Source organism: Molothrus ater, chromosome 4 (assembly GCF_012460135.2).
Source record: "Molothrus ater isolate BHLD 08-10-18 breed brown headed cowbird chromosome 4, BPBGC_Mater_1.1, whole genome shotgun sequence".
Taxonomy (NCBI): domain Eukaryota; kingdom Metazoa; phylum Chordata; class Aves; order Passeriformes; family Icteridae; genus Molothrus; species Molothrus ater.
Window position 1 is genome coordinate 57,203,467 of NC_050481.2, and position 27,836 is coordinate 57,231,302.

The 27,836-nt window shown below is 39.2% G+C and overlaps 1 protein-coding gene across 9 annotated transcripts in view; it reads left to right on the forward strand.

The window, feature by feature from the left end:
• The window catches only part of LDB2 (LIM domain binding 2), a 213,513-nt gene that overhangs the window by 146,611 nt on the left and 39,066 nt on the right, over positions 1–27,836 (forward strand). For all 9 annotated transcript variants that reach the window (XM_036382182.2, XM_036382181.2, XM_036382183.2 and 6 more), the window contains exons 3-5: positions 13,591–13,763; positions 18,886–19,008; positions 20,582–20,665. In XM_036382182.2, coding sequence (XP_036238075.1) covers positions 13,591–13,763; positions 18,886–19,008; positions 20,582–20,665 — 380 coding nt within the window. The remainder of the gene's footprint in view (positions 1–13,590; positions 13,764–18,885; positions 19,009–20,581; positions 20,666–27,836) is intronic.

The following is a 27,836-nucleotide window of genomic DNA, read 5'->3' on the forward strand; positions in this document are numbered from 1 at the left end:
TAATCCAGAAGCATGGGGAGCAGAAACAGTGCAGCCACCTGGCCTGCATCAGAGTACAGCACTGCTCCTCTGCCCTCACCTCGTAGCTGACTAACTTCACATTATTTTCTTTATTCTCCTCATCATTATGCAAAAAAAATTTCTGCTGTTTAAGTGGAGATCCATGAGAGGCCAATGTTTGTGAATAACCAACTTTGTAGGATTGTTCTTTTCTATTACTCTTCTCTGTAATGGATGCTCACAACAGAATAATTTTGGACTGGTGTTTTCTGCATTTTATTCCAGCGCATTTTATATTTGTCATATAATAAAAGTATGAATTGGTTTCTACCAAGCTTAGTCTTACATGGTGTTCAGTTTTGTAAACAAATAAGTCAGCTTTCTATTCACTGCAGTAACTCTGTTTCCAGATCCTGAGTTGAGTTTGCAATGCTGAAGTTAAAAAAAAACATAATCTTGGTTGTGAGATATGTACAAATTATTTAAAAGTCAAGGAGATATTTCAAATACATATGAATACAGTAGTATATTTGCATGTTCACACTGCAAGGTGGAGTATCTTATTTTTTATGCAGAGTCTTTGACATAATGGGTCTGAAGTATACCAAATTAAATTAGGTTTCCCACATTAGGTGCTTTCTGTACATTTTTAAAATTTGGTAGATTTAAAAAAATACATTTAATTTTTCAAAGAAGCACTTTGAATTGCATAGTCATATACATATTAGGATATCAGAACATCAAGTTATTTATCTGGGATTCTCTTGGATTTTAACAGGGATTCTTATTGGGAGACTGGTACTATAACCCTATCAAGCACTGCTGATAGATAAAAGTTTTTGCTAAACCTTTAGAAAAGGGCTTCCCACCTTGAATTTCTCTCAGAGTACTGCAGGAAAACATGTTCCAAGAGAATTTTTTATATGCTTTCAGCCTAAGATAATATGATCTGTATATATTTTCCCGTAATTAAATTAGGAGGTTTTAGGGGTGGCACCTGGAGAGGGTTCCGTGCTCTGTCACTATTTGGATGTCAGTAGCTGTTAGTACCTCTGACTTCCTTGTCTATCTGTAGGCAACCAGACTTTCCACCTATTTGTTTTTGGAAGTAGGTGTGATGGACCAGGGCAAGGATTGTGCCACACTTCTTTTTTTTTTTTTACATTTTTTTCTTAGGTTTCTAGTTTGTCTGCTGTTAAGCAATGATGTTGTTCTGGGTAGACATTTGGGTTCATGCTGTGCAGTGTTTGTGGTCAGGCAGTCCCTGAAATTGTCCAAACAGTGGCAGTTCAAGACTGTCATGAGAACTGTATCTTACCTATGGTAGTTCCAGAAATCACAGTGAGTCATTGCAGAAAAACTGTTCCAAGAAGATAATATAATGACTCTCTAAGAAATGTGAAAAAATGTATCATACAGCTAAAAGGTGGTTGTTTCAACTTCAGCACAGATTTCTTGTAGTACTTATTACTGATGTTACCTTTTTCAAGTTAAGAGGATTTTGCATTGCTTGCATAAAATTTTATTAAAAACCACATATAATGTGTGTTCTGACTGAAGCTTATAAATCTGCTACATTGCTTGCCCTTTTCTGAAACTGCTGCTTTATTATTTCATGTTCTTTTGTCAGACATCTGATTTGTATAAGTGAACACAGGGCACTTAGCTTCATTTTAAGGGTAATAAACAAGACAGACTTAAAACCAACAAAACATTTTTAAATAGTAGACTATTTTTCTAATTATCTTGTCCACTGTGTTCAATCCCATTTTTACTTTCTCTGCAGTTAGCTTCCATGATCTTGAAAGAGAAAGAGAGTGAGAAAGCAAGCTTTGTTGCTGAAAAAAAAAAAATCAAAGCCAACTTCCAACAGCTTTTTGAAAAAGAGTGTTCTGGTTGTTATAAAACATGTATATAACCGACAGCTGATATTATCCACTGGTGAGATATTGTTCATACATCTACAGCATAACATTACCAGAAAAATCATGCTGGTTATCAATCCACATGTGCTCAATGCAGTTTGAGGATTTTAAGAATGCCATGTATATCTTTTATCATGTTACTGTAACCCCTCACCTCCCACCAGTTCTCCAGACACACTCCCCACTACGTTATCTCCCCTTTGATGCACATATCAACCCATTTCACCTCTGATATTTTTCACCTGAATGTGGACCATGCTGTGATGCTTGACTGACAGTGGTTGAGCACTAAGTCCTGTGTTGGGGGAAAGGATTTTTTTTCCTTCACATGGCCAGCCTGTGGGTTTCAGTCTTGCCAGGAAAATAATTCTTACAGTGTTGAGGAGGTCAGCTGCACCTGTGGGGCAAATGCCTGTATGAGCTTGTTTTCCCCCCACACACCAAGCTGATCAGATGCTGTGTGGCCATTTTCATGTCTCAGAGCTCCTTCCTCATGGGAATGGCTTCCTCAGACATGATGCTGAGCTATGCAAACGCTGTAGCTTTGGGGTTACTCCATGTTGGTGTCTGCCTACAGTATGCTTTACAGAAATATCCATGGCTATGTTTGCACTGCACCAACCACAGTGAAGGAATAGCTTTGAATACTTAACCTAGCTGCCATAAGTACTGGTATTGCTATCTCTCAGTAGAAGGGAGCTTGTGGAGAGCTGCAGAAAGCATCCAAGAAGAAAAGTAAATTCTGCTTGAGCTAAACCCTCTGAGGTCCCAGCAGCCTGTGCTTGCCCTCAGACTTCACATCATGAGCGGTGTCCCCAGGCTTTTCATCGGGCATGGTGGTGATGACATGAGGTGCTATTCTGGCAGATACAAACTGGACTGAAACCAAAAATATAATTTATCATAGTTGCAGCTAATTGAAGGTGCCTGATGTTGCTGATTTTGCCTGGATGAAAATCAAGAACTTTAGAAGTGGAAAAGTCCTCCACTACACATGGTACACATGGTACTCTGTCTCAGTCACTCACAGCTTCTCTTCCAACATTTCTAAGGGTCAAAGTGCATTTTTCAGATCAGTACTTTCTCTTAGTCTTCCCTTATATAGACTGCACATGTTTAACAGTATTTCTAGAATACATGTAAGGCTTTTTTCCTGCCTCAGCTTCCCATCTCAACGTGGCTCAGAGGAGACACTGGACATGAGAAACTGGTAGAATATATTTGTAGACATCTGTCTCCAGGAAAATTTCACTCCAGAAAATATAGCAAACAGATCTTCCTATGTGTTTTCGTAGCAATAATTGGAATATTTATAACAATTTGGGGGTAGGAAGGGGAAAGGGAAGTGAGATCCCTAGCATAACAACCAAGTTCTTAGCAAGTGGTAATTGGTGTGGCTCTAGTGAATTGCCAAATTTTCATTGAACTGTTTGGTTTAGACCAATAAAAGAGAAATCAAGTCAATGGCTGTGAAATGTGTGGGTTGGTCACTTAACCCAGCGCCAGCACCACACACCACAGAAAGGCAGACACCTTTGTTCTGCAGCACTCAAGCTTTGGTTTTGAAGTTTCTGTCTACATTCTGATTCAGACCAGCTTGGGTACCTGCCTAAAAGGATTGTGGCAGTATGTGAGGGTATGGCAAATATCACTTTATCTTTACATCATTTTGCTTAAGTTTTTACATAATTCTTTTTTTTTTTCTCATGCCATGTTTAGCATTCTGCTAGGTCAGATGAAGTCAGGGGTCAGGGATATGCTTGATTTAATACAACTGGATGGTTTCCCTGGTTTTTGTCCATTCCTTTTGGTGTCCTGTCATTTGAATTTTATGGTTTTGTCTTTATTTCTTGAGACAACTTTTCTGGGTATCATTTTCTCTGCTGTGTTGGTCCTTTATGCTGGTACAGATTGCATTTGTTCATCTAAAATGCCTGTCCTGCACAATTTCCATCATTTTTACAGTCTTACATTTTGTCATTTTCTGCTTGAGTTTGGTTGTGGTTTGTTATGTTTTGACAGTGGTTTGTCATACAGCTGTGAATAACCTCTTGGTTTGCTTTTAAAACTCTCTTCTTTGCAGTTGTTGAACAAAGTTAACTGAATTACTCTTTCTTCAAACTGAATGATTAGCACAGACAGAAGTGTGAGTGGCTGTATACTGAAAGCAGGCAAACCATTTGTTCTGGCTTGATTTGCATTCAGAGTGTAGAATTTTTATGCAAACACAAATACTCTCTTGTCTAAATTTTCATCATGGGAGTGAAGTTTTGATTTATAGGACATAGAAGTTTTAGAGTTAAAACTGGAGCTTCCTCATCTAAGGTATATCTTTTTGTCTGTGGAACAAGAATATGGGAAACCCACCCATTTCTCACCTCCAGCCTAAAAAAATTAGACTGTATGTTTCCTGATAAAGCTGCCTGCCATGACAAATTCTGAATTTTTTAATGTCGTTTGAGGGTCTGGCCTGCTCTGTACTATTTGAAATCTAATTCAGTTGTTTAAGCAATAAATTGTGCGGGCTCTGAGTTTTCATTTTAGGATTGAGTAGCAGGCTTCCTAAGTTATTAGTGTTGTCAATGGATACAGAGGAAAAAAATTAAAGCTTGAAGCTGGTACAGAACTGTGCAGGGCTGGTGCTCTGCTATTTGTGCTTCAGCTTGAGACACTGGTTATGAGACCTGCAGGAAAGGAGCTGAGAGTTGAAGATGACTGTGAGCCAGCAATGTGCCACTGCAGCAAAAAAATCAACAGCCTCCTGGGCTGCATAGGCAGAGTTTGAGGGAGGCGGTGGGGGTGATCTTTCCCTCAGCACTGGAGAGACAGATCTGGTGTAGGATAGTCAGTTTGGAGTCACCATTTAGAAGCAAGACATGGATATACTGGAGTGAGTCCAGAAACGAGACATGAATGTGATTAAAGGCTTGGAGGATTTGCAATGTGAGAAGTGGCTGAGAGAGTTGAGACTCTGCAGCCTGGAGAAGCCTATAATGTGTGTAAATATATGATGGGACAGAGTAAAGAATATAGAATCAGACTTTCAGTGTTGTGGAGTGTAATGCAAGAGGCAGTGAGCACAAAGTGCAACACAGAAAATTCCATTTAAACACAACAAAAACTGTTTTCTTTCAAAGGTGGTCAAACACTTGCACAAGTTACCCAGAGAGGTTGTGAAGGCTTCATCTTTGGAGGCACTCAAAACCCAATTGGACACAGCCTTGACAAGTCACTGCAGATGCCCCTTCTCTGAATGGAGGGTGGGATGATTTCCAGAGGTGCTCTCCAAGTCCAGGTGCTATCCTGTGAAAGGGATCTTGGACTCTGCTGCTTGCTCTCTACATTCCCTGGTCTAGATTCTCTTAGCCTGAGGCTGAAATACTCGAGATGTGATAAATGAATTTTGTACTGAGCAGTTCTTTAAACTCTGGTGGTCAGCTACCAGTGTAAGAAGAAAAAAGGTTGGGAGGAGATTTTGTTGTAGGGTGGCCTACAACAAACCCTAATTAAAAATTACTTTCATGCAGTTTAGCTTTGTGCTGAGACATATAGGGGATTTTATAGTTCTTTTCTCAATTTTTTTACCAAAATGAATTCTAGTGAAATATTGTCTCCAGAGGAATAAAGGATTTAAGACTGAGTTGCAGATTAGGTGTCTATTGAGAATAAGGGTCGTAAGGTGCAGGGAGTAAAGCTGAGGTCTCATTGTCATAGTTTCTGTTACTTGCTCTTGACTCAAGTGTGTTTTAGAGGATTGAAGTGCTGGTTACACTCTTTCGAGAAAAGGAAATACACTGTCAAGTGAATCAAATTTTACACACAAATCCTCACCAGGGTAAAATGTTGTTAGAAAACACTGGAGAAAAGGCACAGTCAGATCTAACATAATGATTGAATTACACAGGCTAGAAGGAATTGGAAAGAAAAAATCTATACATTTGCAACTTTATAAGCTTTAATATTTTAGTTTATAGCCTTTAACTGTAGGCAATGTTGTTGATATAAAATAAATAAGATACTGCAAACAGATCCCATGAAAGTGAAATGGATCTAAACAAAACCATTGGGTTCTGGCTGTGGGAAGGATTCAATTCACTCAGTAACAATACTGAATCCATGTTACACTTCCCACTTTGTAATTTTGACGCAAAATTGAGAACAAAGGCAAATTGGTTAGAAGCATTAGATTTCCACAATGTCCAGAAAGTGCAGTGTAGATAATTAAAAATAAAGACATGAGTTTAAGTACACGGGAAGCATATATATGTAAGATGCTAATTTAACTCCTCAATAGGTGTGCTTTTGCAATATGGAGGTACTATTTCCACTCTCTTCCAAATTTCATGGTGTTTAAAATTGACAATGTGTGTAGATTATGCAGATGTTTTTGGAATGTGCAAATACAATGTAGCATATTACTAGTATAATACTATTAAAAGCACACTAGTGTACTCTAATACAGTATTATCTTTATTACTATTGTATAGATTTTACATCATACTTTTACTTAATATTTAATTAGTATAAATAACCAGAAATCTCTATTAGTGAAAATTAATCATACATTCTAATTTTATTTTAAAAGTAATCTACGTGATAGAAGCCCAGTCTCACACACTAGATAGGGATTAAAAAAGGACAGGTCTGTGTGTGCCAGATTTTGCCTTGGATACATGTGGGTGGTTTAATCAACATGGCCCACATGTCTCTGAGACAGAATTTGGACTTATTAGACTGCCTTTTCACTGCCTTCTGTGCAACACTATCAAATCTGACAGTAGCTTTTCCTAGGAATTGACAGATTTGTGTTGTTTGGGTCTGAATCCACTCAGCAGATAAGGTGTTACAGAGGTGGAGGAGCAGTCCCTTGAGCATCCTGCCTTGCAGCTCTTCCAGAGCTGCAGATTTGCTGTTGTCCAGCTTCAGAGAGGGATTCCTCCCTGCACATCCCAGCCAGATGCACTGTGTCTGGAAGAGAACACAGCTGATCTGCTCTTTCACTGGGACTATTTTGGGCAAACAGAAGTGTAGGCAGAGCAACAGCAGTGACACCACTATGTAACTCTGAGAAGTTTTGCTCTGTGTGTACTGGTGTGTTTACTTCAGTTACATATGTTCAGAAACATATGTAAATGAACATGCCAAGCCCTGGCCCACGCAGATGTTAATTGGCTGTGCCCACAGATGTCAATTAACAATTAACAGAAAGCTCATGCTCTCTTTTGCAGTGCCCAGAAAGGCTCATTTGCAATCAATGGGCTGTTGTCTCCTGGCTTCCCTAGTCCCTGCATCTGGCTGAGGAGAGTTAGTTACATCTCCATTTAATTACTGAGATCCAACTGTGATAATCTCTCAAGCAAGAGACTCTCATAGTCTGCCTAGAGCTTTATGGGACAGCTCAACATTTTGTGTTGGAAGCCAAAAAAACCCCACAGCCCCAACCAGCAGAGTTCCTCAAGCCCATCTATAGTGTGCTGATGAGATAATCAGCTGCAGGCTGCACCAGAGCTTCCAGAGCTCCTTTGAGCTATAGGCAGAGGGTGTTTTTTCATTCTGTTGCTGATTCCGTGGAACTTTTAAGGGCTTTTTATCTTTTATATTTTTGCGGTTTATTTGTTTCTGGTTTATTACTTATTTATGACCTAGCTTTAATTAAAGACAGAGGACTTGACAGGATTCAAGCTGCAAAAAACCAGCCTGAAAACAATAAACCAAATATTTTTATTTCACTGATTAACACTTCCATTGTTCTTTGCTACACCAACTTGGCAGTTATTTTACATGGTATATATGCTAAATCCAAATGCCTGATCCTGAGAGCTTCTACTGTAAATGCAACACATGAGCAGTTCAGTGAGCAGGGAGGGGTTTGCTATCAAGCCCTGCTTCTGCAAAGAGGCCATGACCCCTCATTCTGTAGAGGGGGCACTGAGATTTTGACAGCCTATATTTGGCACACAAAGGGAGGAAATGTTCTACTATTCCTATCCCACAAATAATACCAGTTTCCTGTGAACTAGAAAAACATGTTTACTTTCTAATTTACTCAAATCTTCCTTGGGGGGAAAAAAACCCAACCATTCAACAGTACCATCACCACCACGCTGTGTGGTGGTACCAAAATTATATTGTAAACTATTTTTTCAGCTGGCTTTCTACCCATAGCTCATCTGATGCTTGGAAAAACCCTGAACTTCACAAGTTATGGATAATCCCATCTGGAGATCATTGGACTTTTTGGCTCAGTTTGGGATGGAATAATAATTCTAGAGTTAAACACATTCCTAACAGAACTAAGTGTTTTATGCTCAGGCAAAGATATCTAAAAGGGAAAATAAACTAAAGAAACAGAGTGAGAGAGGGACATCCTAATCATCACTGTTACATGGCCAGGCCAAAAAACAGGAGTGTGACCTCAGTGCATCCCTCCTTGAGAGGCAGGCCTGGGGCTGTTTAATATGTCAGATGGTTTCATTCTATTCTTTAGAATTCCCCATGGGTGATACTTGAAGAATTATATACAATATAACTGTTACTGACCTATAAAGCTTCTCACCTATGTTCATAGATTGAATTAATTGATTTCTGGACCACTCATATTTGGGGGGGGGGGGGAGGTCACAAATCTATCTTACTTCAATTCTAAAATTGCTTTTTTGTCTCTGATTCATGGAAAAGTTACATGGAATCACATTTAGCCAAGCTGTCATGCTACAACATAAGCTAATGTTATGTCATGCCAGTGGATGACAGAATTCTTTATTGGTGCAAAATATTCATTTCTGATATGCCTTTCTTAGAGACATTTTCATGTAAAAAAACTATTTCTTGTGGCTAAATCCAGCTGATCTTTGTCACTTTGCCTTGCTATTTGGGCAACTGCTAGCAAAATCAAGCAAAGATTAAGTGGCAGTGCCCACTTCTCACAAGAAATCCTCCCTCAGCTAGGGAAGGATGCTGCCCAGGACAAAATGATGATTTAAAGCAGCATTCCAGTGATCTGGAATTAATGCCTGAATGCTGAGGAGCAGATGATTTTTCCTTCTAGTATATACAGTACCTTGCAATGTGGAGTGTCACATTTCACACCATTAAATGCTCTTTTCTGGATAATAGGACATAAAAGCCTGTTATTATTTGTATAGATGATGGTGGTTTTTCCGTGTTATGAAATTATTGCAAGCTTGTTTTAAAATGTTTAAAAATATATATGCTTTGGAATAGGGCTGCTCAGCTTTGTGGTAGGTATATCCCTTTGTCCTCTTTGTGGAAATCTGACTGAATTTAACAGATTTCTAAATATCTTTGGGAAAAGAAAGGTGCCCATTCTCAGGTATTCGGTGCAAGCTTTACTAAAGCTTGGCAGCTACAATTTTCAAGGTCTCCCTTCCCAGGAACATAGCTCAGTGGGGCATCCACATGCCAACTACACAGAGTAACTTGATATTTTGCAGGTCGGGGCTATGTGGAATCACGGTCATTTCCATTACAAAATCCACAGGGCAGGCTCAGCCAGGTGCATGCAAGAGCAGGAAACACTTTCTCCTACACTGCTGGCAGATGTGCCTGGGATCCAGGTGGCCTTAAGGAGGAAGGAACTTGACCTGAATGTAGAGGAAAGAAAAGGGAAGAGGAAGAGGAGAAAATGGAGGGTAAAAATCAGGACCAGATGCTATTGATATGATAGAGGAGAGAGAAGTAGTAACTGGGAGATGAAAGGAGAAGATGGAGGATGATTGAGTAAGGAACGGTTGGGAGTCAATGAGAGAAATACAGGGAATGGGGATATGTTTGGCTGGGTGAGGGTACACAGAGAAAAGAGGTCCTCTTGACTGGTCTCTGGCTGATGAGAAACTGAAGGAAGCAAGGAAAGATGGGATTAATTTGGAGAAAGAATATGCTGTTGCAAGGAGAGAGTGGAAAAAGTGCAGAGAGAGAATGGGGCACACAAAATCAAAATCCAGGAGAGCTTAGGCTGCTAAGGCAGGGAGGCTGGAAAAAGCAGCTGTGGAAGCCTGGATGGGTAGGAAGGGCACTGAAAAAGTGTGTGTGAAGCTGGTATTTTGGGCAGTGAGGAAGGAAAATGAGAAAACTGAGACTAAATAACTGGGCCTTCTTAATTAAGAAGAATAAAAAAATCATGTAGATTTAGGGTAGGTATTGAGTTTCCTTGAGCCAAAGAAAAAGAGGCATCATTTGAGGGGGAGGAGAAGGCAAGGAGGTACTGGGAGTTAAACAGTGAGCTTGGAAGATAAGCAACCAACCATAAGCTGAGAAAACAGGACTGGACCATGAGGATGGGTGAGGAAAAAAAATGGAGAAAGAATAAAGCCCTGACATTAAGAAAGGAATGACAAGAACTTCTCCATATTTAAACTGCTTCTGCAAATGTTCAGCTCAGAGCTCCTTTAGCTAAGATCTATATGCTAGCTCTGAAGGCTCCATGTGATGCTCTAGGGAAGAGTGGTGTGGTAGGGAGGAGCCCTACAAAACCATGCACAGACACACATTCTTCAACATGGATTCTCTGGAGTAAAAGCCAAGCCCTAAAATATGAGGAATTCCAATAAAGCGCATGAAGCTTCATTCAGCAATTGGATGTGCTATAGGCTATACTTTCCATTCTTGCTGTGAGTGGCACTGGGGAATTGCAAACCCAAGGCCAGGCTTGCTCTGTGCTCTGCAAGGGGTGAGTTCATTTCACTGGCAGAAGGATGGCTGGACCACCTCCTGAAGTGGCCACAATTATCCAGTTGTTCTATAGTTCTGCCTTCACATTATTTGGGGTCCTCCTAGAAAGTATCCTGCTATCTCCAGCAGAAGATACGTGGTGTTGCTGAGATCTTGTTGACACGTACAGCAGCAGGCACAGGTGGAGTGTGTGCATCCACGTGTGAGCATGTCCATCTACTGCAAGTAGGGAGAGAAAAACACCATTGCCGTGCTCCCATTCTTTTTCTCAGGAAAGGATTGTATGTATGCATGCGGCAGAGCAGGGTGTGCACACACAGATGAGCATGTGTTTGCATGCTCATCTACACAACTATGTCTTGGAAGAGAAAAATTCAAGGAATAGTCCTTTGCATTAAAAAGTGTTTGGGATGATCTCTAGACTTCATAAGAGTTATTCCACAGCCCTTTGTTTTTCTTGGAAATTCCATTTCCTGCACAAAACCTCTTGTTACTGCTGTGGAGTTTCATGTTTATCCTAGAAATTAAATGATTTTTAAAGCCATTGGGTGCTTCAGGAAGAGAACCAAAACCTTGAACATGCTTCAGTCTTTGGTGGCAAAACTGACGTCTGCTTATTAACACAGGTTTCCATTACTCTTTCTTCTGGAGCTGAATATTTAGCTATAAACATTTACACTGGATATTTACATCAGTTATTTTCAGTTCTGCAGACTGACAGGGTCTGCACGTGCATCTGTCATGGAAAATGAGGTTCCATGGAGCACATCCTTGTCTGCACCTCTATTCATCTTCAGTTCTTTGGTCTCCCACTTTGTTCTCAACAGTAGCATATCCCTGTGGCAAGCGTAGATAACACTTACAGGAAAAAACTTTTCTTAAAAATGCTTACTATTAATAAGAATAAATTATTTAATGTATTTCTAGCCTTTTTTAATGTGTTGTAGCTGTAAATACAGGGCAAAAAGCAACACCACATGACCATGCTGCTTTGGGAACAGTCTATAAACTGCAGTTTAATAGTTTCAAGATATTTATGCAGTGCATAAGTCACAGGAATAGAGGTTTATCACAATCAGTAGGAATGCTGGATTTTCATATCACCCATTTGCTGCTTAAGATGATTAGCAGGAAATTTAATTTGCACTAATTAGCCTTAGGGGAGCAAGAAATTAACTTGATGGGTAAATTTCACTTTTTACTGTATACCACACCAACATGAAGAAATTTGAGTTGAACCATGAATTAAATCCTATGCTAATATGCTGGACTTCAGTTTTTCGAAATTAAATTAAAAGACTGTAAAAATTATTCTGTGCATGGTTACTGGGTGGGGTTATTTTAGGATCTACAGTTGTACAACAGTCTTTCAATATATCCACTGAATTGTCAGCTACTTCCAGAGAGTGTGGTATATTTTTGTACATTAAACTACATTCATATGTGATCTTACAGCAAAAGCTTTTACAATTCCTAATTTTCTCTATTTGCATATTTTCATTACACAATATGCATTATGACTGCCTATTCAATATTTCACATTGCAATGCACAGAAAAAAAACAGTATTCACAGAACTGCTGTGAAAATTCCCTATTTTTTAATTTGCAACAACCATTTGCAAATGCATTTTTAGGTTCAGGAGCCTTTGTTCATATGCTGGCAAAATTTCTATGAAAATAGTTTTTTAGAAATCACTCTCAAAAGTATATAGCAAATAAGGGAGGCATGAGTCACCACATAGTCCTAATAGAAAAATTAGAATTAGGAACTAATAAACTCTAATCTTGCCTGTGGATGGTGACTTTTCTACCTCATTCTTCCAAGAGACCATTTAGATTGCTTGGTTTTTCCCTGTAAAATGAAGGCAATTTTTATGTATCCACCACTCAAAATTACTGTGGATTGATTAATGCTTGCAAAGCAATGAGTCATTTGGTATGGAAGTATCCATCTATTATAATGTGAAATGTTCTCTTATACCAGGCTTGTGGTTACATTCAAATTTATCTGTAAAGAAGGAGATGGAAAGCATCAGTTGCATATGAGATAATTGCCTTTGATGTCAGTGCTGCTGCTGGTTTGTGCATCTGAAGCACTCTCAGAAGCTCACTCTCACTACTACATTTTTGTAATTAGACCTTGCAAAACTTACCTAAAACTACTACTGAAGTGAGAGATGTGACTTCAGTGAGTTTTGCCTGACTAAATAATTTTGAATTGGGTACTTCAGTCCATAGTTAGGGGTTTAAGTGGTGCATGTAAGGGAGTCCAGGTGTCTGCTCAGACTTTCAGACATAAAGCCTATGACATAAATACTGGTCTAAAGAGAGATCTCAGATAGATCTATGGGTAGTCATATATTGTATAACATTCTATTTTCCATTCTCAGTCCTCCTTCAATCCCAAGTGCTCTGATTTCTCAGTAGCAGCCCTCCTGTTGGATCCAGAGTGCATGTGCATGTGTGTGTGTGCACATGTATGGGTGGGTATATATAAATATACCCGTGCCCACACACAAAAAACCATATATGTGTACACAACCCCCTTATATAAAAGTGCTTTACTTTTTTGGGGTAGAAATTTCTGTCAATACTCACCACTTGTATTTGTACACTTATGGGTAATATTCAGCTTTCAGTAGTAATTGACATCATGTGGGGTTTTGTGTAATAATTACTTTGGGACAAAAAAACCTTGCAGATGGTTTCAAGAGTGACTCTAACTTGCCATCAATGTAAAAAAATTAAATATGATGAGCCCACTCCCTCTGAATGGAGTCAGCCATTTTCATTGATTTCAGTGGGAGCAGGCACAACTTTTTGTCTATACAAAAGGGAGAGAACATGTATTATATTCATTAAATGAAAGTTTGATTTCATTGCACTTAAAATTATTCATGTGCTGTTAGCTAATGGTTTAAGATTTTATAACGTAGAGCATTTGCTGAATTCTGCTTTGTATTTTCCTCACAGCAATTGGAAGAACGCTCATTCCTCGTTATTTTAGCACTGTCTTTGAAGGAGGTGTAACAGACCTGTATTACATTCTCAAGCACTCAAAAGAGTCATACCACAACTCATCCATCACAGTGGACTGTGATCAATGCACCATGGTCACTCAGCATGGAAAACCCATGTTTACCAAGGTAATAGGGAAGACTCAATAAAGCATGTTGTTGGTTTTTGGTTTTCTTTTTCTTTTACAGTGTGTATAAGGGTGAAGAATATTGGCTGTTGAATTTTTCTGGTAGCCTGAGATTATTTCTAATACTGAAAACCCTTGGAGCCATTTAATTACTGTTTTCTATATTCATTATGTGACTGGAAGATTCTGTGGGTATCTCCTGTAATTCTCCCAGAAAGATTGCAAGAGGAGTACATAATGCCAGGTTGCCAGAACTATCAGTTTTATGTGAATTAAATTCACATAAATCTGCCCATCTCCCTTTCTCTGGCTTTGATTTTAAAGCAACAATGAGATTTCACATTGCTGGTACCTACCATTTGGGATGGTATGCATTACATTTGATACTTACCTAGTACAAGGACTATAAATCTCTAGGAAAATACTGAATTAATACAGTAGGGTGCCAGTCCAAAAGGCTAGGAAGTCAATGGAAGGAGTCAATTGAAGCATGCTCTGGCTAAAACAGTTAGTGAATATTCAATATTTGTAATTGATAGTGAATTATCTTCACGCATAGGGCACATCCAGTCCTGTAATTAAAATGGGTGCCATATATGTGTATAAAAAAGCAGTACCAAAAGGGTGAAAAATAAAAATTAAAACATAATTTTTCTTATATTAAAAAAATCAGTAAACTTGTTTCAAAGTTACATTTTAATACATTAACAGTAAATAATGATACTAGGAATTACTGATTTCCCATCTTGTACCTGTTCATCTTTAACTTTTTCATAAAGAAAAGAACAAAGGAAGAAGGGCCAGCAGGAGAAAGTAGCTAATCTGTTTTGCCCTTGAATTGCAGGACTGTGGAAGTTTTAATTTTAAGTCCCTGGCTATTGACAGCATCATGACAGGGTTACATGGCTTTTGCTGTTTTAGCATGTATGGGAGTCCCATCCCTCTGCAGGTCCTGCTCTGCCATCTGCCCTGGGTGGGGCTCAGAGGGAGGAGAAGCTGCTGGTGTGCGGTGCACTGGTGAGCCAGGACAAGAGAGCCCATCCAGCCCCTGTGGCTCACACAGACACAGACAGACAGAGAAGAGACCAGACTGACACCTCTTTGCTACCTCACTGCTCATGAGGAGCTGTGAGTCCTGGCCAGGTGCAGATGTGCCAAAGTTCCACAGTAGCTGCTTCATTGCTGAGCTCCCTACAGCGATTTCTGTGTCCTTCCCCTTTGTGTTGGCTTTAATGCAATAGCAAATAAAAGGGAGTTGATGTGGGTTTTTTTTTAACCAGTAAATACATGATGCTTTTCTCAATTCAATTATATTATTTTACTTATCATGGCAGCACATGACAGTGTTATTTTGGAAAGGAGGTTTGCAGTATGGACTGGGCTGGGTGCCCCCTCGTGTGAAGGGGCCACGGTTGCCTCCCATGGCACTGTCCTACTGTGTACAGTGGGTCCCTGTCTGCTGCAGCCCTGGCAGTGCACAGCTTGCCTCAGCCTTCACATTTCTCTGGCAGATTCCAATATAAACCTGTGCTCTGGTAGAAAAGTTCAGGTGGGGATTTGATTTGGATTCTAGGAGAAAAATTAGGAAGTTTAATGACTGCGTGTTTAAAATACAACTTTTTAGTAAGAGCAAATCTGAAATAAAGCACAGTAGTTGATGGAATAGGGGAGAAGAAATAATACTCTCTCAGAAATAAGGTAAAGCTGAATGTTGTCTCAGCTGTGCTTATTTACCTTCTAGCAGAGATACCAAGGGCACAGATCTTGTACCCAAAGGTAAATTCCTACTCCCACAGCATCAGTGATGGAACAAAGCAGACATCCCATAATGAGCACCACTGCAATGGGCTGTGTAGCTCTTTGGATCATATCTGAATTTGACCCTCTGAAACTATCCTGGGGCTTGAGGAGTTAACGCAAAAATACAAGCTGTTTCAGTTTCACAAGCAAATTCTATGCTGCAAATTCACTAACTTCTAATACAACAGACTAAACCACTTTTCATTATGTATTGAATCAAAAATCCACAGAATCAAGAATCAAATGTATTTTATTCATTTGAACATTTTGCTAGTTAGAGCAACTCACTGCATACAGCAGTATTAGATGAATATATAAAATGGCATTTCCAATTCTTTTGTAACAAATATGGCCAGAACATGCCTAGCAGTAAGAATATGAATAGTCCAGCTTGTCTTTTGAGGCTAAAAGGTCCTTGTAAAATGTCACACGCTTAAAAATTGTTTCATCAAGATGTAAATAAATAGTATAAAGATTTTATAATAGTTCAATTGCATAAATAAAATGTTGTAAAATACTGAAGCCAAGACCACTATGCTTTTTTACCTGGGAGATGCTCCACTTTTTTCTTCAGGCAGAAGAAAGTTTTAGGAGTCCTCCTAAGTCCCTTTTTTCACTGTGTTTACTCCAACTCTGGCACTCCCACTTTATGTGTAGGCAAATTGTTTTTCTACAGTGATCAATGATTATGTTTCCCAGTTGTGTGGTTGGGGTGGGCATTGCCCTCACCACTAAAGCAGTGAGTGCCCCAAGTGCTCCCTACTCACAGCCTTCTCCCAGGAGTGCGGCCATCAGCTGGATTTTATTGGTGAAGCCCTTAAAATCAGTGAATCTAATCCCTACTAATAATATCAGGCATTGCCAAGATTTTTATAAGCTTTAGGTTTCTTTTAAAGCAACAACTCATGCTTGAGAAGTGGTAGTTAATAAAGGGGGAACACTTTTAAATGTTCCCCCTGTGCCATGTGTTTGGAGAATGAGACTGTGAACAAGAAGGCATAGGACTAAAGCTGGTTTTCATAGGCACAAGCAGTTGAAATTCCTACAATTAATAAGTGCAGTGAAGGGGTTAAAAAGCTATTGGTTAGTTTGAGAAATGTTCTTTTTTAGTTTTTTCCTGGCCTAGTCTAGAGCAACCACGTGATACACTGAATGCCTGCCAGCCTCTTTCTTGTTGATCCTCCGGAGACCATCTGTGCTGGGGGCATTGATTAGAGTGTGTCTGCTGGGATTACATCTTTTCTGTTGCCATGCCAACTAATCAGCTGATTTTGGTTACCACAGAAACAAAATGTCAGAGCTCACAGTACGGTAACATGAATTCAGCACAACAGAAAATGTTTTCTTAATTGGAGACCCTTTTGATTTTTTGGATTCTATGTAAAAGGCAGCTTTCAGGAAAAAAAATAGCCCTTTTAAAATAAGAACTGTGCCAATTTTATTGATTAAAAGCAATGTGTAAAATTCTACTTTACATGAGGAAATTAAATTTCTTTATAAGATGCATAAATTTTTACCACTGTAATATGAAGAATGTGTTATTCTATTAAAATTTGTTAATGCTAGTGCCTAAAATCTGCTAAGAGCTTTGGTGGTGTGAGCTTAACAAAAGAAACATTTGAGAAGCCACTGGTATTATTATGAAAAAAATTGTTTTAAACCTGAAATATTTTCACATTAACTGATCAGTTACTAGGATCTTTGGCCTCAACACAGCACCATTAATACAAAATATTTTCCTACTAATATTTTCCACTTATGTGTGTGCATGTGTATTGTGTAATTTCTCATCATAGTGCAGGTGATGTGAAAATCAAAGGTGAAACATAAAGCACATTAAATATCTGAAGGCATCACTAAGGTGTGTTGAAAAGGGCAGATGAGAACCTGTTGCAAGATTCTCCTTCACAGGTCTATAGGAATTTGTCCATATAGTATGCCTGTTAAAATTACCTGTGTGTTTTAGCAGAAACAATAAGGAGGAAAAATTGTAAGGACATTAAGTGGACTGTTAACAAGAAAAGACACACATTGGCAGAGTGAGAGCTGGCCAAGTCTGAGTTGAGGCTTTTAAAAAGGCTCAACAGACTCATCTGAATCTGGGATGGTTATTTTTCAATCAAATACTGTATTAAAATTAAGGTTTCAGAAGCCCTCTCATTTGAAAGCCATTACACCCTGTTTCCACAATATCTCTGTACCCTGCACTTGCAAGTTTACTAGAAGAGGGATTGGAAGCCTAAATCTACAATTAAAAAAAATCAACAGTGGTAGTTAATTTTCAAATCAGACATATTTTTCAATACTCCACAGTATCCTCAATCAAGATACCGTGTTGGGCTCGTATTTTTCACCTTAAAGAAGACCAGAACCATGTACATTTTCCACAAAAAATCGTGGAGAGTTGTTTAAAAGTGCCCAGTAATTTATTTTACTTTTCATTTATAGGTAGTACCCTTTTGCTACATTTATTCCTCCTATATTTTCTGTCCCTTTTTAGACAAGATTCCTCACAAAGCTGTGTGAGCCACTTTCTGTGGAAGTAGCTCCATTTTCTGGCTCTCCTCTGCTCCCCTCACTCTCAAACCTGTGAGCAATGCAGCTCATAGGTTCCCATGGCAGGCACCCACCTGGCTTTCCTTGGAAGGGGGGGTTAGTAAAATTAGATGAGAGGAAAAAAAAACAAAAAAAACCACAATAAAACCCCCCCAAAACAAAACAACAAAACAAAACAAAAAAACCAACAACAAAAAACCTCACCATGAAAAACAAACTGAACAGAAGAAAATGCTTGGAAAATAAAAAAATTATTTAAAAAGTTATGAAAAATGATGAAAAAACCCCAGGTTTGGCCACAGGCATTTAGGGCACTGCCTACTCCAACTGGACATGAGAGAAAGGTTTGTATACCAAGCTGTAGTAAGTCTAAAACAGGTTGGGAATGACTGGTTCAGCAACTTGCCATCAAGTGCACTCACTTGCACCACAGTCACCTCCACTGCGAGGTTCAGTCATTAATTAGCAGTAGCAAACCATGAGGAAAAGAGAATTGATGCAATAAATAAGATTTAGCACACAATATTCTATGTTTGTAAAATGCTATAAAATCTATAGCATTATAAGTTACTGTCTCTGAGGTAAGGCCTATGAAGTAATTTTCCCACATTCATTTTTTCTCCCCGAGAGGATGAAAAACAATTAATCTAGCAGAGATGAGCAATAGAATACTGCTCTGATATTTTTGAATGTTGTTTAATCGATGATACAATACCAATGAAAACAAAATTCCTGAGAATTTATTTCATGCATTTTATGTATTCTAGGTATGCACAGAAGGACGTCTTATCTTGGAGTTTACTTTTGATGACCTTATGAGAATAAAAACATGGCACTTTACTATTAGACAATACAGAGAATTAGTCCCACGCAGCATTCTAGCCATGCATGTAAGTAATCCTTTATTCATTTGACCTAATGCAAAGAGATGAGATTAGGTTTATGAAGAACTCTGGCAAATTTCACACCCAAGGCAATTAACTATAAATATTTTGGTCTGCCTGCAACTACATCTATTCACAAGTTCTTCCTCCCTTGTTTTTCAGTGCTCTATTATTGCCACTGTTGCTATGTTTTCATTCTATTTTAGCACATAATTTTCTTTTTAATCTCACTTGGTGGTTTGTATGATTTGGGTCCAAAATCTCTTCCTATTGACCTGAACTATACCAAAATCTGTGAATTTTCATTGTTGTAGGTACCAATGATAGATTTGAAATGAAGCAAAGGGATGTTGCCCTTGCATAGACAGAAGTTAAGAAATTGACATATATTTACTTAGAAACCTTTAGATTTTAATTTTAATGCAGACCTTTTTGTTTCACATTTCACAACTTTCTTTTGTTATTTGATGAAAACACACACAATGAAACATTAAAGTATTAAATATTCTACAAGTTAAAGTCAAAATACAATAAGGTAAATTGTAGAGAAACAAAGAACATACTTTATTGACACTTTCATTTCTTCAGCATAGACCCACTCCTGCTAGTAGCGCCCTGATATACAAAATCAGTTGCAGTACTGTGGTTTTATAAAGGGTAAGAACACAGACACAAAGATTTTCCTATATTTTGACAAAAAGTTACTTAGATATCCCCAGATAAAAATATATTAATAGTGAGGAATTGTATACAGCTTAAACTGGACTTTTTTCAAAGTGCTATTACAAGCCTGAAGAAAACACCTTTGAAAACCCACCCCACCATTTCTGTCCCAGGATTATCTGCTCTTTTAGGGAACTGATCAACTGAGCTCTTCAACAGTATCCCATTAAGGGATGATGGGGATGGCCATGATTGACATTATGGATTTAGGGGGCTGCTAAATTCAGAGTGGAAGCAGGTTTGACAGCAACCAGCAGGTATTTTAGTAATGAGATTGATCTCATTTTAAAGAGGAGGCTGGTCTCACAGGTAAAGCTCCTGGCTAGGGTCAGGGAAGGACTATACTTGTATTTTTCCCCATTTAATTCTGGGAAAATAACTTAGATCAGAAGGGTTCTCCACACTGTGCTTAATGTCACATATTTGATGAGGTCTTTCTGCTGTAGTTTCTTCCCCACAAAAGGAAAATGATATGTTCTTTATTCCTGCCTTTTTCTGTCTAGTCCCCTGGGACTCACAGCCAACCAATAGAAGGCTCAAAGTGTACTGCAATCCCTCAGGAAGCTCTTTGGTCACTTGCATGACCAGACCTCTTCGGTCTATCTTTTGAATGGGTGGTCAGGGATCAAAGGAACATATTGGAAAACAGTCTTTAGTCTGCTCCAATATCATAATGCTTTGCATTTTCCCTTGCATATGGAACTCTAGCTTATTACATAAATTTAGCATCAGTGTGTAATTTTTCCATAGCAGTGGCACTGCTTTTAAGGGAACCCTCCCTGCATTCCACTAAGCACATAGAAAAAATACCCCAATGAAAAGCAAAGTGAAAATTCTTTTTTCCTTTGTTGTTTAGGCACAAGACCCTCAGGTGCTGGAGCAGCTGTCCAAAAACATCACTCGAATGGGTCTGACAAACTTCACCCTCAACTACCTCAGGGTAAGCATACCATAGCTGTATTTTTGTGAGCATTTTTTAAAAGGTACTGCTGGCTTTGAGTCAAGATAATGGCAGCAGAGCCTGTGTTGATCAGGTAAGAAATTGAACTAACCCTTAATGAGGGTGGAGGAAAAACAAAGACACTGCAGTGGAGATGTAGCTGATAACAATAGGCTATTAAAAAGGCTAAGAATTTTATCATTCACTCCAAGCCTTGTGTGAGTAGCCCCTCTTTTTAACAGTCTTTCTTCTCAGTTTTGAGCAACGCCTTTATTTTATTGTAAGCAAGGAATTCCCAGTATTTTTCCTCTCTGTTTCACTGTGCCTGAGAAAATGGCAGCTAATTCTTATTAAAAGCTGCCTGTCTCCTCCAGATTTTCAACCTTGTCACCTCTCCCAGGCAGAGGCAGGGCTGAGGGAAGGTTCAGCTCCAGCTCTGTTTGCAGCAGCCCCTCAAAGCAGTCCTCACTTCACATGCCTCTGGGAGCCTGAGCTTCCTCCTTAGCCTTGCCCTGAATCGAGTGTGGTTTTTACGATTAAATAATGCATTTGTTCCCATTGCTTTTTGACCCTTAAAGTGCATTCAAAGTTTAGATGTTTATTTTTATTTTTGAAAGTGTTCCCTGGTGTGGGCTTACAATACATACACAGAAATACAGATTTGTAGAGTTCATATTTCAAGCTTAAAATTCAGATTTTTCCTATTTCTAGATGTGCCATCAGTGGATAAAATGAGGCAAATTGCACAATGATACATGAAGACAACTTGGCCAGGACTATCTGGTTTTATTCTTTTTAATTTTATGAGTAAATGTTCAACATACTTTTCTTAACTAACACAAACACTAGAAAATGCACTGTTGCATGATTTTGAATAAGGACCAGAAACTAAGCAAAAAATAAAAAAGTTTCAGCCTAATGTAGAGCTGTACCTAAGTGTGCAATTTAGCTGTACTTCATTCAGTTCTATGAACCTTGTAATGCCTTCCCTATGGATGGATGGAGTCCTGTCCCCAGAGTGTTTTGCACTCCAGGGAGAGAGTGCAGAACCGAAATGCTGGTGAGATGTGTCTCACTGTGTCCCCACAGGTTATTGATAGCCTGCAGTTGTACTTACTCTCCCAACAGCATAAGCCATTGCTGATTGTTGGTTATGTGGTCTTAATGTAAAAATTACTGTTCAAATTACAGCCTGAATGGTGCAGGGCAGGTCTGGTTGTTTGTAAATGAAAGAAGAATATGGCATAGAACCTCAGAGGAATAATACATTGCATAAGGATTTTTCTGTGTGTAAATGTAAGATTAACATGTCCATGTAATGCACATTGTATTCTCCTGGTTAGTTTAGTTTGTGATTTGGTACAGAGAGAAGCTCTTGTGCTCTGGCAACCCTACAGCCACGCTGTCAGTGTTTTGTGGTGGGGCATCCTCGAGAAAATCCCACTGGGGATTCCTCCTCAGTCATGGCAGGTTTTGCATTTCATGCTTGTGGCAAACTGGGCAGAAAGTGGCTGACTTTGCACGGGGATTTCCGTGGTTTCTTTGCAAACTGTGCAGTGGCACCAGGCATTGACCACATCTGGGGTGTTTGCTCCCCTGGCTGTGACAGGACATGCTGTCACACACCTGGGCTGTCGCACACCTGGGCTGGCCCCCAGCAGCCTCCGGGAGGCTCCAGGGCCAGGCGGGACTCGCGGCATCGCCTCTGTCACTGACCCCTCTGCATTGTCTGTGTGACTGCTCGATGTGCCAATGCAAATGACAAAGGCAGGGCTCTGGTTAGGAGGCAGCTGCCATCAGGTACCCATGCTGCTCCCTCTGTTAGCATCAAAAAAAAAAAAAAAGCAAGAAAGGAAGAGGGAGAGGGAGGAAAAAAAAACTCAGAAAAAGAAAAGTGGGATCAAGATAAGCACTAGGGAGATGAGCAGTGAAGTGGGAGGGGATGAAAAGATAAAGTCTTACTTTTTTTCTTCTTCCAGACCAGTTTTGTTAGCTTAACAGACGACATTAGGTCTCTGGGTGCAAAGCTTCCTCTGGCTCCTGCTGTGGTGATTCCAAGAGGAAATCTTTTTTTCTCAAGCCAATCTTTACACGTCTCTTTTTCTTGTGGTGAGGGATTGATCATTCTGCTCTTTTTACCAGATGTTTGGCTCATCATGGCAGCGTATATTACATGGTGTATTTCCATTTTGATTTGCTTCTTTTCCAGTTACTTTCCTCTGTTAATTTTAACATGAAAATGTTTTCTGAGCTCATGCACTAAAAATCATGTACTAAAATAATGTGGTAAATGTACTTAGATTTAAGGTGTTCTGTTTTGTGTGTTTTTAAGTCAGCATTTTATGATATTTTATTCAGTCTTCCCAGTGTTTAGTAATTAGCTCTGTTGCATGATTTTGAATAAGGACCAGAAACTAAGCAAAAAAATTATTTTCTTTTTTTTCTGCTGCACACAGAAAAGGCTTGTGATACTCATAAGCAAAAACTTCAGTGATGGGCGGAATTAATCATTTTTATTCTCCAGCGTGCACACAGCAGCAAGCTGTGCTGCAGTTTCTTTAAAGGCAGAATTTAAACCTGCATTTCAGATGGTTGTGAAATAAAGGCATAGCCTGTGTTTTTGGGCTCTAGATATCACAGAATGCTAAATCATTGCTAGTTGGGATAATTGCAGTTGCTGGCATGTAAACCTCCATTCCTGAGTGCCACATGCTTGTAGAGCCACAGCTTTGGATGTGTGCCCAGGTTTGTCTTCATTCACTGCAAGTAAAGCTGTCCAGCATAGAAGAACATTGATTTTTTAAATCATATATAATACAAATTTAAAATATTTCTTGGAACCTGGAAATGAAATGTTTTGTCCTATGTCAATTGCCAAATGGGCTTTCTCTCTGTTTTCTCTGGCTCTGTATAAAACCATAGGCTTACTTTCTTTCTAGTTACAAGTTTGTTTTGTTCCAGCATAATTGATTACCTCATCAGTGGGGTCAGCGTACTTTGCTGTAGCTGCTGACTAGAAGTTGAATAGGCTGTCTCAGAAATAATAAGCAAAACCTTGTAGTTTTTAAATTAATATCAGGCTTTTTAAAATGTAATTTCTTATCAAGTCATCAAGAAGTAGATATTACGAACTATCAGATAATAAGGCCAAGACCTAGTCTCAGTCAGTACGAGTCCAGGAACAAACAGGAATCCTGTAAAGAATTTGGAGGTGAAGATAACATTGAGAAGAACAGTTTCCACCAAGCTACAATAATTTAGTCCCCACAGTACCTTATTTTTTTTTCTAATTTTTTAGTTGCTGAGCTATTTTATCTATATCTTCAATGTATAGTGGATTTGAATGTACTCTAAAAACAATAGCTCTATACTAGCAGCATTATTGAAAATTTGGAACTCAGCTATTTCTTGTTGCCATCTATAAAATGATTCATTCTCTTAAAGTTTCTGATATTATTACAAAGTCAGCCCCTACTGTCAATTAAGCAGGACTACCTGGCCTAAGCCTTGGAAGATAATTGTATCTTGCCCAGCTGGTTTTCAAAATTTGCCTCTGCTTTCTTGTGCTGGCTGGGCTGGAGTGATTTCTCAGAGCTCTTCCCCAGATGTGGATGTTGCATCCTCCCCACACTGTGGCCTGCTCTGGTGGCCAGTTTATTGATGTTAGCGGAGCTAAATCTGCACCTGCCCCTTGCAATGTCAGAGTCAGCGTGGCAGAGCGCTCCCGCTCTGCGTCAGGAGAGGAGCCTGGGCAGGGGATGCACACTCCCATTGCCCCTCACATCCTGTATGGCTCCATTCTCCAGGGCTTGCTTATCTGAGCTACAAATTGTCCAATTTGTTTGTTCTCCATATAAGACAATAACGAGGTGTTACTATTGCTACACAGAGGACAATATTTTCTAAGTCCTCTCTTTCACTAATTTAGTTCCTCGCTAGACATTTTTGGATTTCTGCTGCTGGGAGGATAATGTAAATTCTTTAATGGGACACAATTTTCTAAAGGCACTACTTACACTGTAATCAAAAGCTGTTTGTATGTATACCCATCGTGTACACAAAATTTTCTTTTCCACATGCAAAATAGACACACATGCAACACTTTCCTTTAAATGTGCAGGGAAATTTGATTTTCTAAATATGGTTTCAAGCACGGGAAAGATAAGAGCTGAAATAATTTTGGAGCTGTTTTGCTCCTAATCCATAACAGTTTGTGGCAGCTATCTGGCCAATATTTTATGGCTGTTGGTGTATCTTCAGTGAAGAAGGAGAAAGTTTACATGCATACATGTTCAGGATGCAAAGTCAGGTGCTTGGGGGAGAATAAATACTGTCACATGAGACAATAAGTATGGCATATGAACGTATGCTATGAACAGCATATGAACATGTGAACTCATTTCCCTTTGTGGGTTATGTTGTGGCATCATCAAATGGCATCATCAGGCAGTGCATGGGCTAACCAGCCCTCACTCAATAGCAAGTGCTCCAGTGCTACTCATTTTCTTGTAGGGTCTTCCCCAGTATCATTCTGCTGCCCAAGGAAGTGGTGGAGTCACAATTCCTGGAGGTATTTAAAAGACCTGTGGAGGTGACACTTAGGGACATGGCTTAGCGGTGGCCTTGCAGTGCTGGGTTAGTGGCTGGACTCAAGGATCTTAGAAGTGTTTCCCAACTTAAACAACTCTCTGATTTCATCTGAGCTGCAAACCTTAATGGCTGCATGGCTTCTACCGTGCCAGTTAAGCAGGCATTGTCTGCATTCCAGTGTGCACATGTGGCATTAGGGCACATGGATGAGCACTGGGGCAGTCTAAGGGGACAGCTGAAGGGAAGTGCCCTTTCTGAGAAAGCAAGGGCCTGATGTTGCACAACACTTGGGATTTCATCTTGCCCCATATACTAACAACAAAACCATTGCTGTTGGATGCAGTCTGTTGTCTAAGGCTGGCTATGTATGTGAAAGAGTAGATGGTGTTTCTGGAAGCACACTAGTGAAGATCCTTTTTCCATGGCTGAGTATCACAGTGAAGCTTGGGAACAAGGGCAGTTTGGTAAAGCAGCCCTGGGCTACTCTAAGGCCTACCCTTTCTTGTTCTGCAGTCCCTGCTTCTGCCATGTTTCCATGTCTTCAGTACCTACAAGTGAAGCCCTACACAAAGGAATTTTATTTGTTTGTGCTGTGCACTGAATGGGGGGTGCTAGGGAAACAGAGGATAGGTTCAGGTGCTGTACCCTACTGTGCTGTAGATGGTGAAAGCAGACAACAATATTTTGTAGTCTTAATTCCTGTAAAAAATGGAATTGTTCAATCTAAAGCAATTGATCTTGGGGTAGCTCTCCACAGGAAAATACAGCCAAACCCAGAGGATTGTCACAGAAGGATTCAGATTACTGTAGCTGGCTATCCATAATCTATCTGTGCCAACTATAATTAGCTGATTCTGCCAAGGTTTTCTGGTAATGTAATTTCTTAGCATTTATTTTAGTAATGATCACAGTAGTTTCTGTTCCTCTCTTTTATGCATCTAATACTTTAGGGATAGTGCTATATGTTACTTTCAGAATAATAAATGAGAAGAAATGTATTTGCTCATACAGTCAAATGTTAGCTTTTCACTTTTAATAAAGACAGAACATCACAGAATCTGTATATCAGGAGTTAATTCATCATAAGCATGAAATAGCAGAACAGGGATGGGAGAGTTGCAGAAGATGGGGCAGGTAGAGAATTAAGCACCAACTTAGAATTTTCTAAAGCAAAAATGGAATCTGAAGCAATGACTGGATAGGACATGGATTGGAAAGATAATATTCATATTGTTAGAAATAATACTGGTATGCTTTTCATCCCTTGATTTCTAAGTATTTTGCTAAAACAAATGGGAAAATTGCAGCACATGAGAAACAAAAAAAGATGGAGCAAACCCAATAGCATTTTAAAAAGTCAGATGACAGTTTTAAACCAGACTGGAGAGTACAGTGAGCTGGTACAGTAGTGTCCTCTTCTGCTCCTAATGACTCAGAAACAGATTTTAGTGTCTGTGAGCATCAGAAATTTCAGAAGTCAGTGAAAAGTGGGCAATGGCAACAAAGAACAAGAGACAACAGACAGCAGAATACAAATTGGGATTTCAGCAGAAATGGCAGATTTTATCAATGTTCTGGGGATGGTAATGGCAAGTTTTCACACAAAGAGCACTAACAGGCTCATGAGTATCAGTTAAGGAGAAAGATGTATGTGTATGAGCACAAGCCAGTTACTGTGCTCCCTGGACATACAGACCATATGACCTTTGAAATAAAATTAAGGTCTGGGCTAATGGAAGGATGATAATCAGCAATGTGAGTCCTTGAAGCATCCATGAGTAAGAAATCAGAATGAAGTTAGGTTGAAGCAGTTTAAAATTAAAAATGTCAGAAGGGTAGAAGGGAGAAAAAGAAAGACAAAGACAAAGCACTAGTCATATAAAAACAAGCTAAAAGATTTGAACTAATAATGTTATTTCAGAAAAGAAAAAAGATGAAAAAAAATTCAAAGAACACAGCCACAGGCTCTCTTTTTAGAAGACCAATTTGGACTAGTATGCAGTACAGTCATAAATAATAATAACTATTAATTAAGTTTAGGAATGAGACCTGCAGAGGTACAATTTGTATGAAGACCTGAAAATGCCCAAGCCATCTTCTTGTTCAAAGCAATGAAAACAGCAAAAAAATTTAATTAGTTGTTTAATATTGAATATCCATCAGTATTTGGTATGAATTGGTATGCAGGGAGGAGTGAGTGATCCGAAGCAGTCAAGGAATGGGCTTTAATGCAAAGCTGGTGGTTCAAACCTTTGTTCTTGGAAGGAGTTGTTTTAGAGCTCAAAATATTTATTGTGGAAAGCTTATGGCAACCCTGAGGTCTGATATTCATCTGGAAAGGGAATCCTGTAGCATACACATTCATGTTTTTAATCTTCATGAAGATAATTTCATGAGTCTGTCTATTGTGATATAACAAGCAACTAGCTCATATAACCTTGTAAAGTAGTTTTCTATTCATAGTTAACTTCACTGGTTAGCCTGCCTATCCCCTTCCCTTCCCCTACTCTTTGAATGGGTAAAACAGCATTACTGTTTACCCATCTCTGCTGGAGAGATCTTTCATGCACCTCAAGCTAAA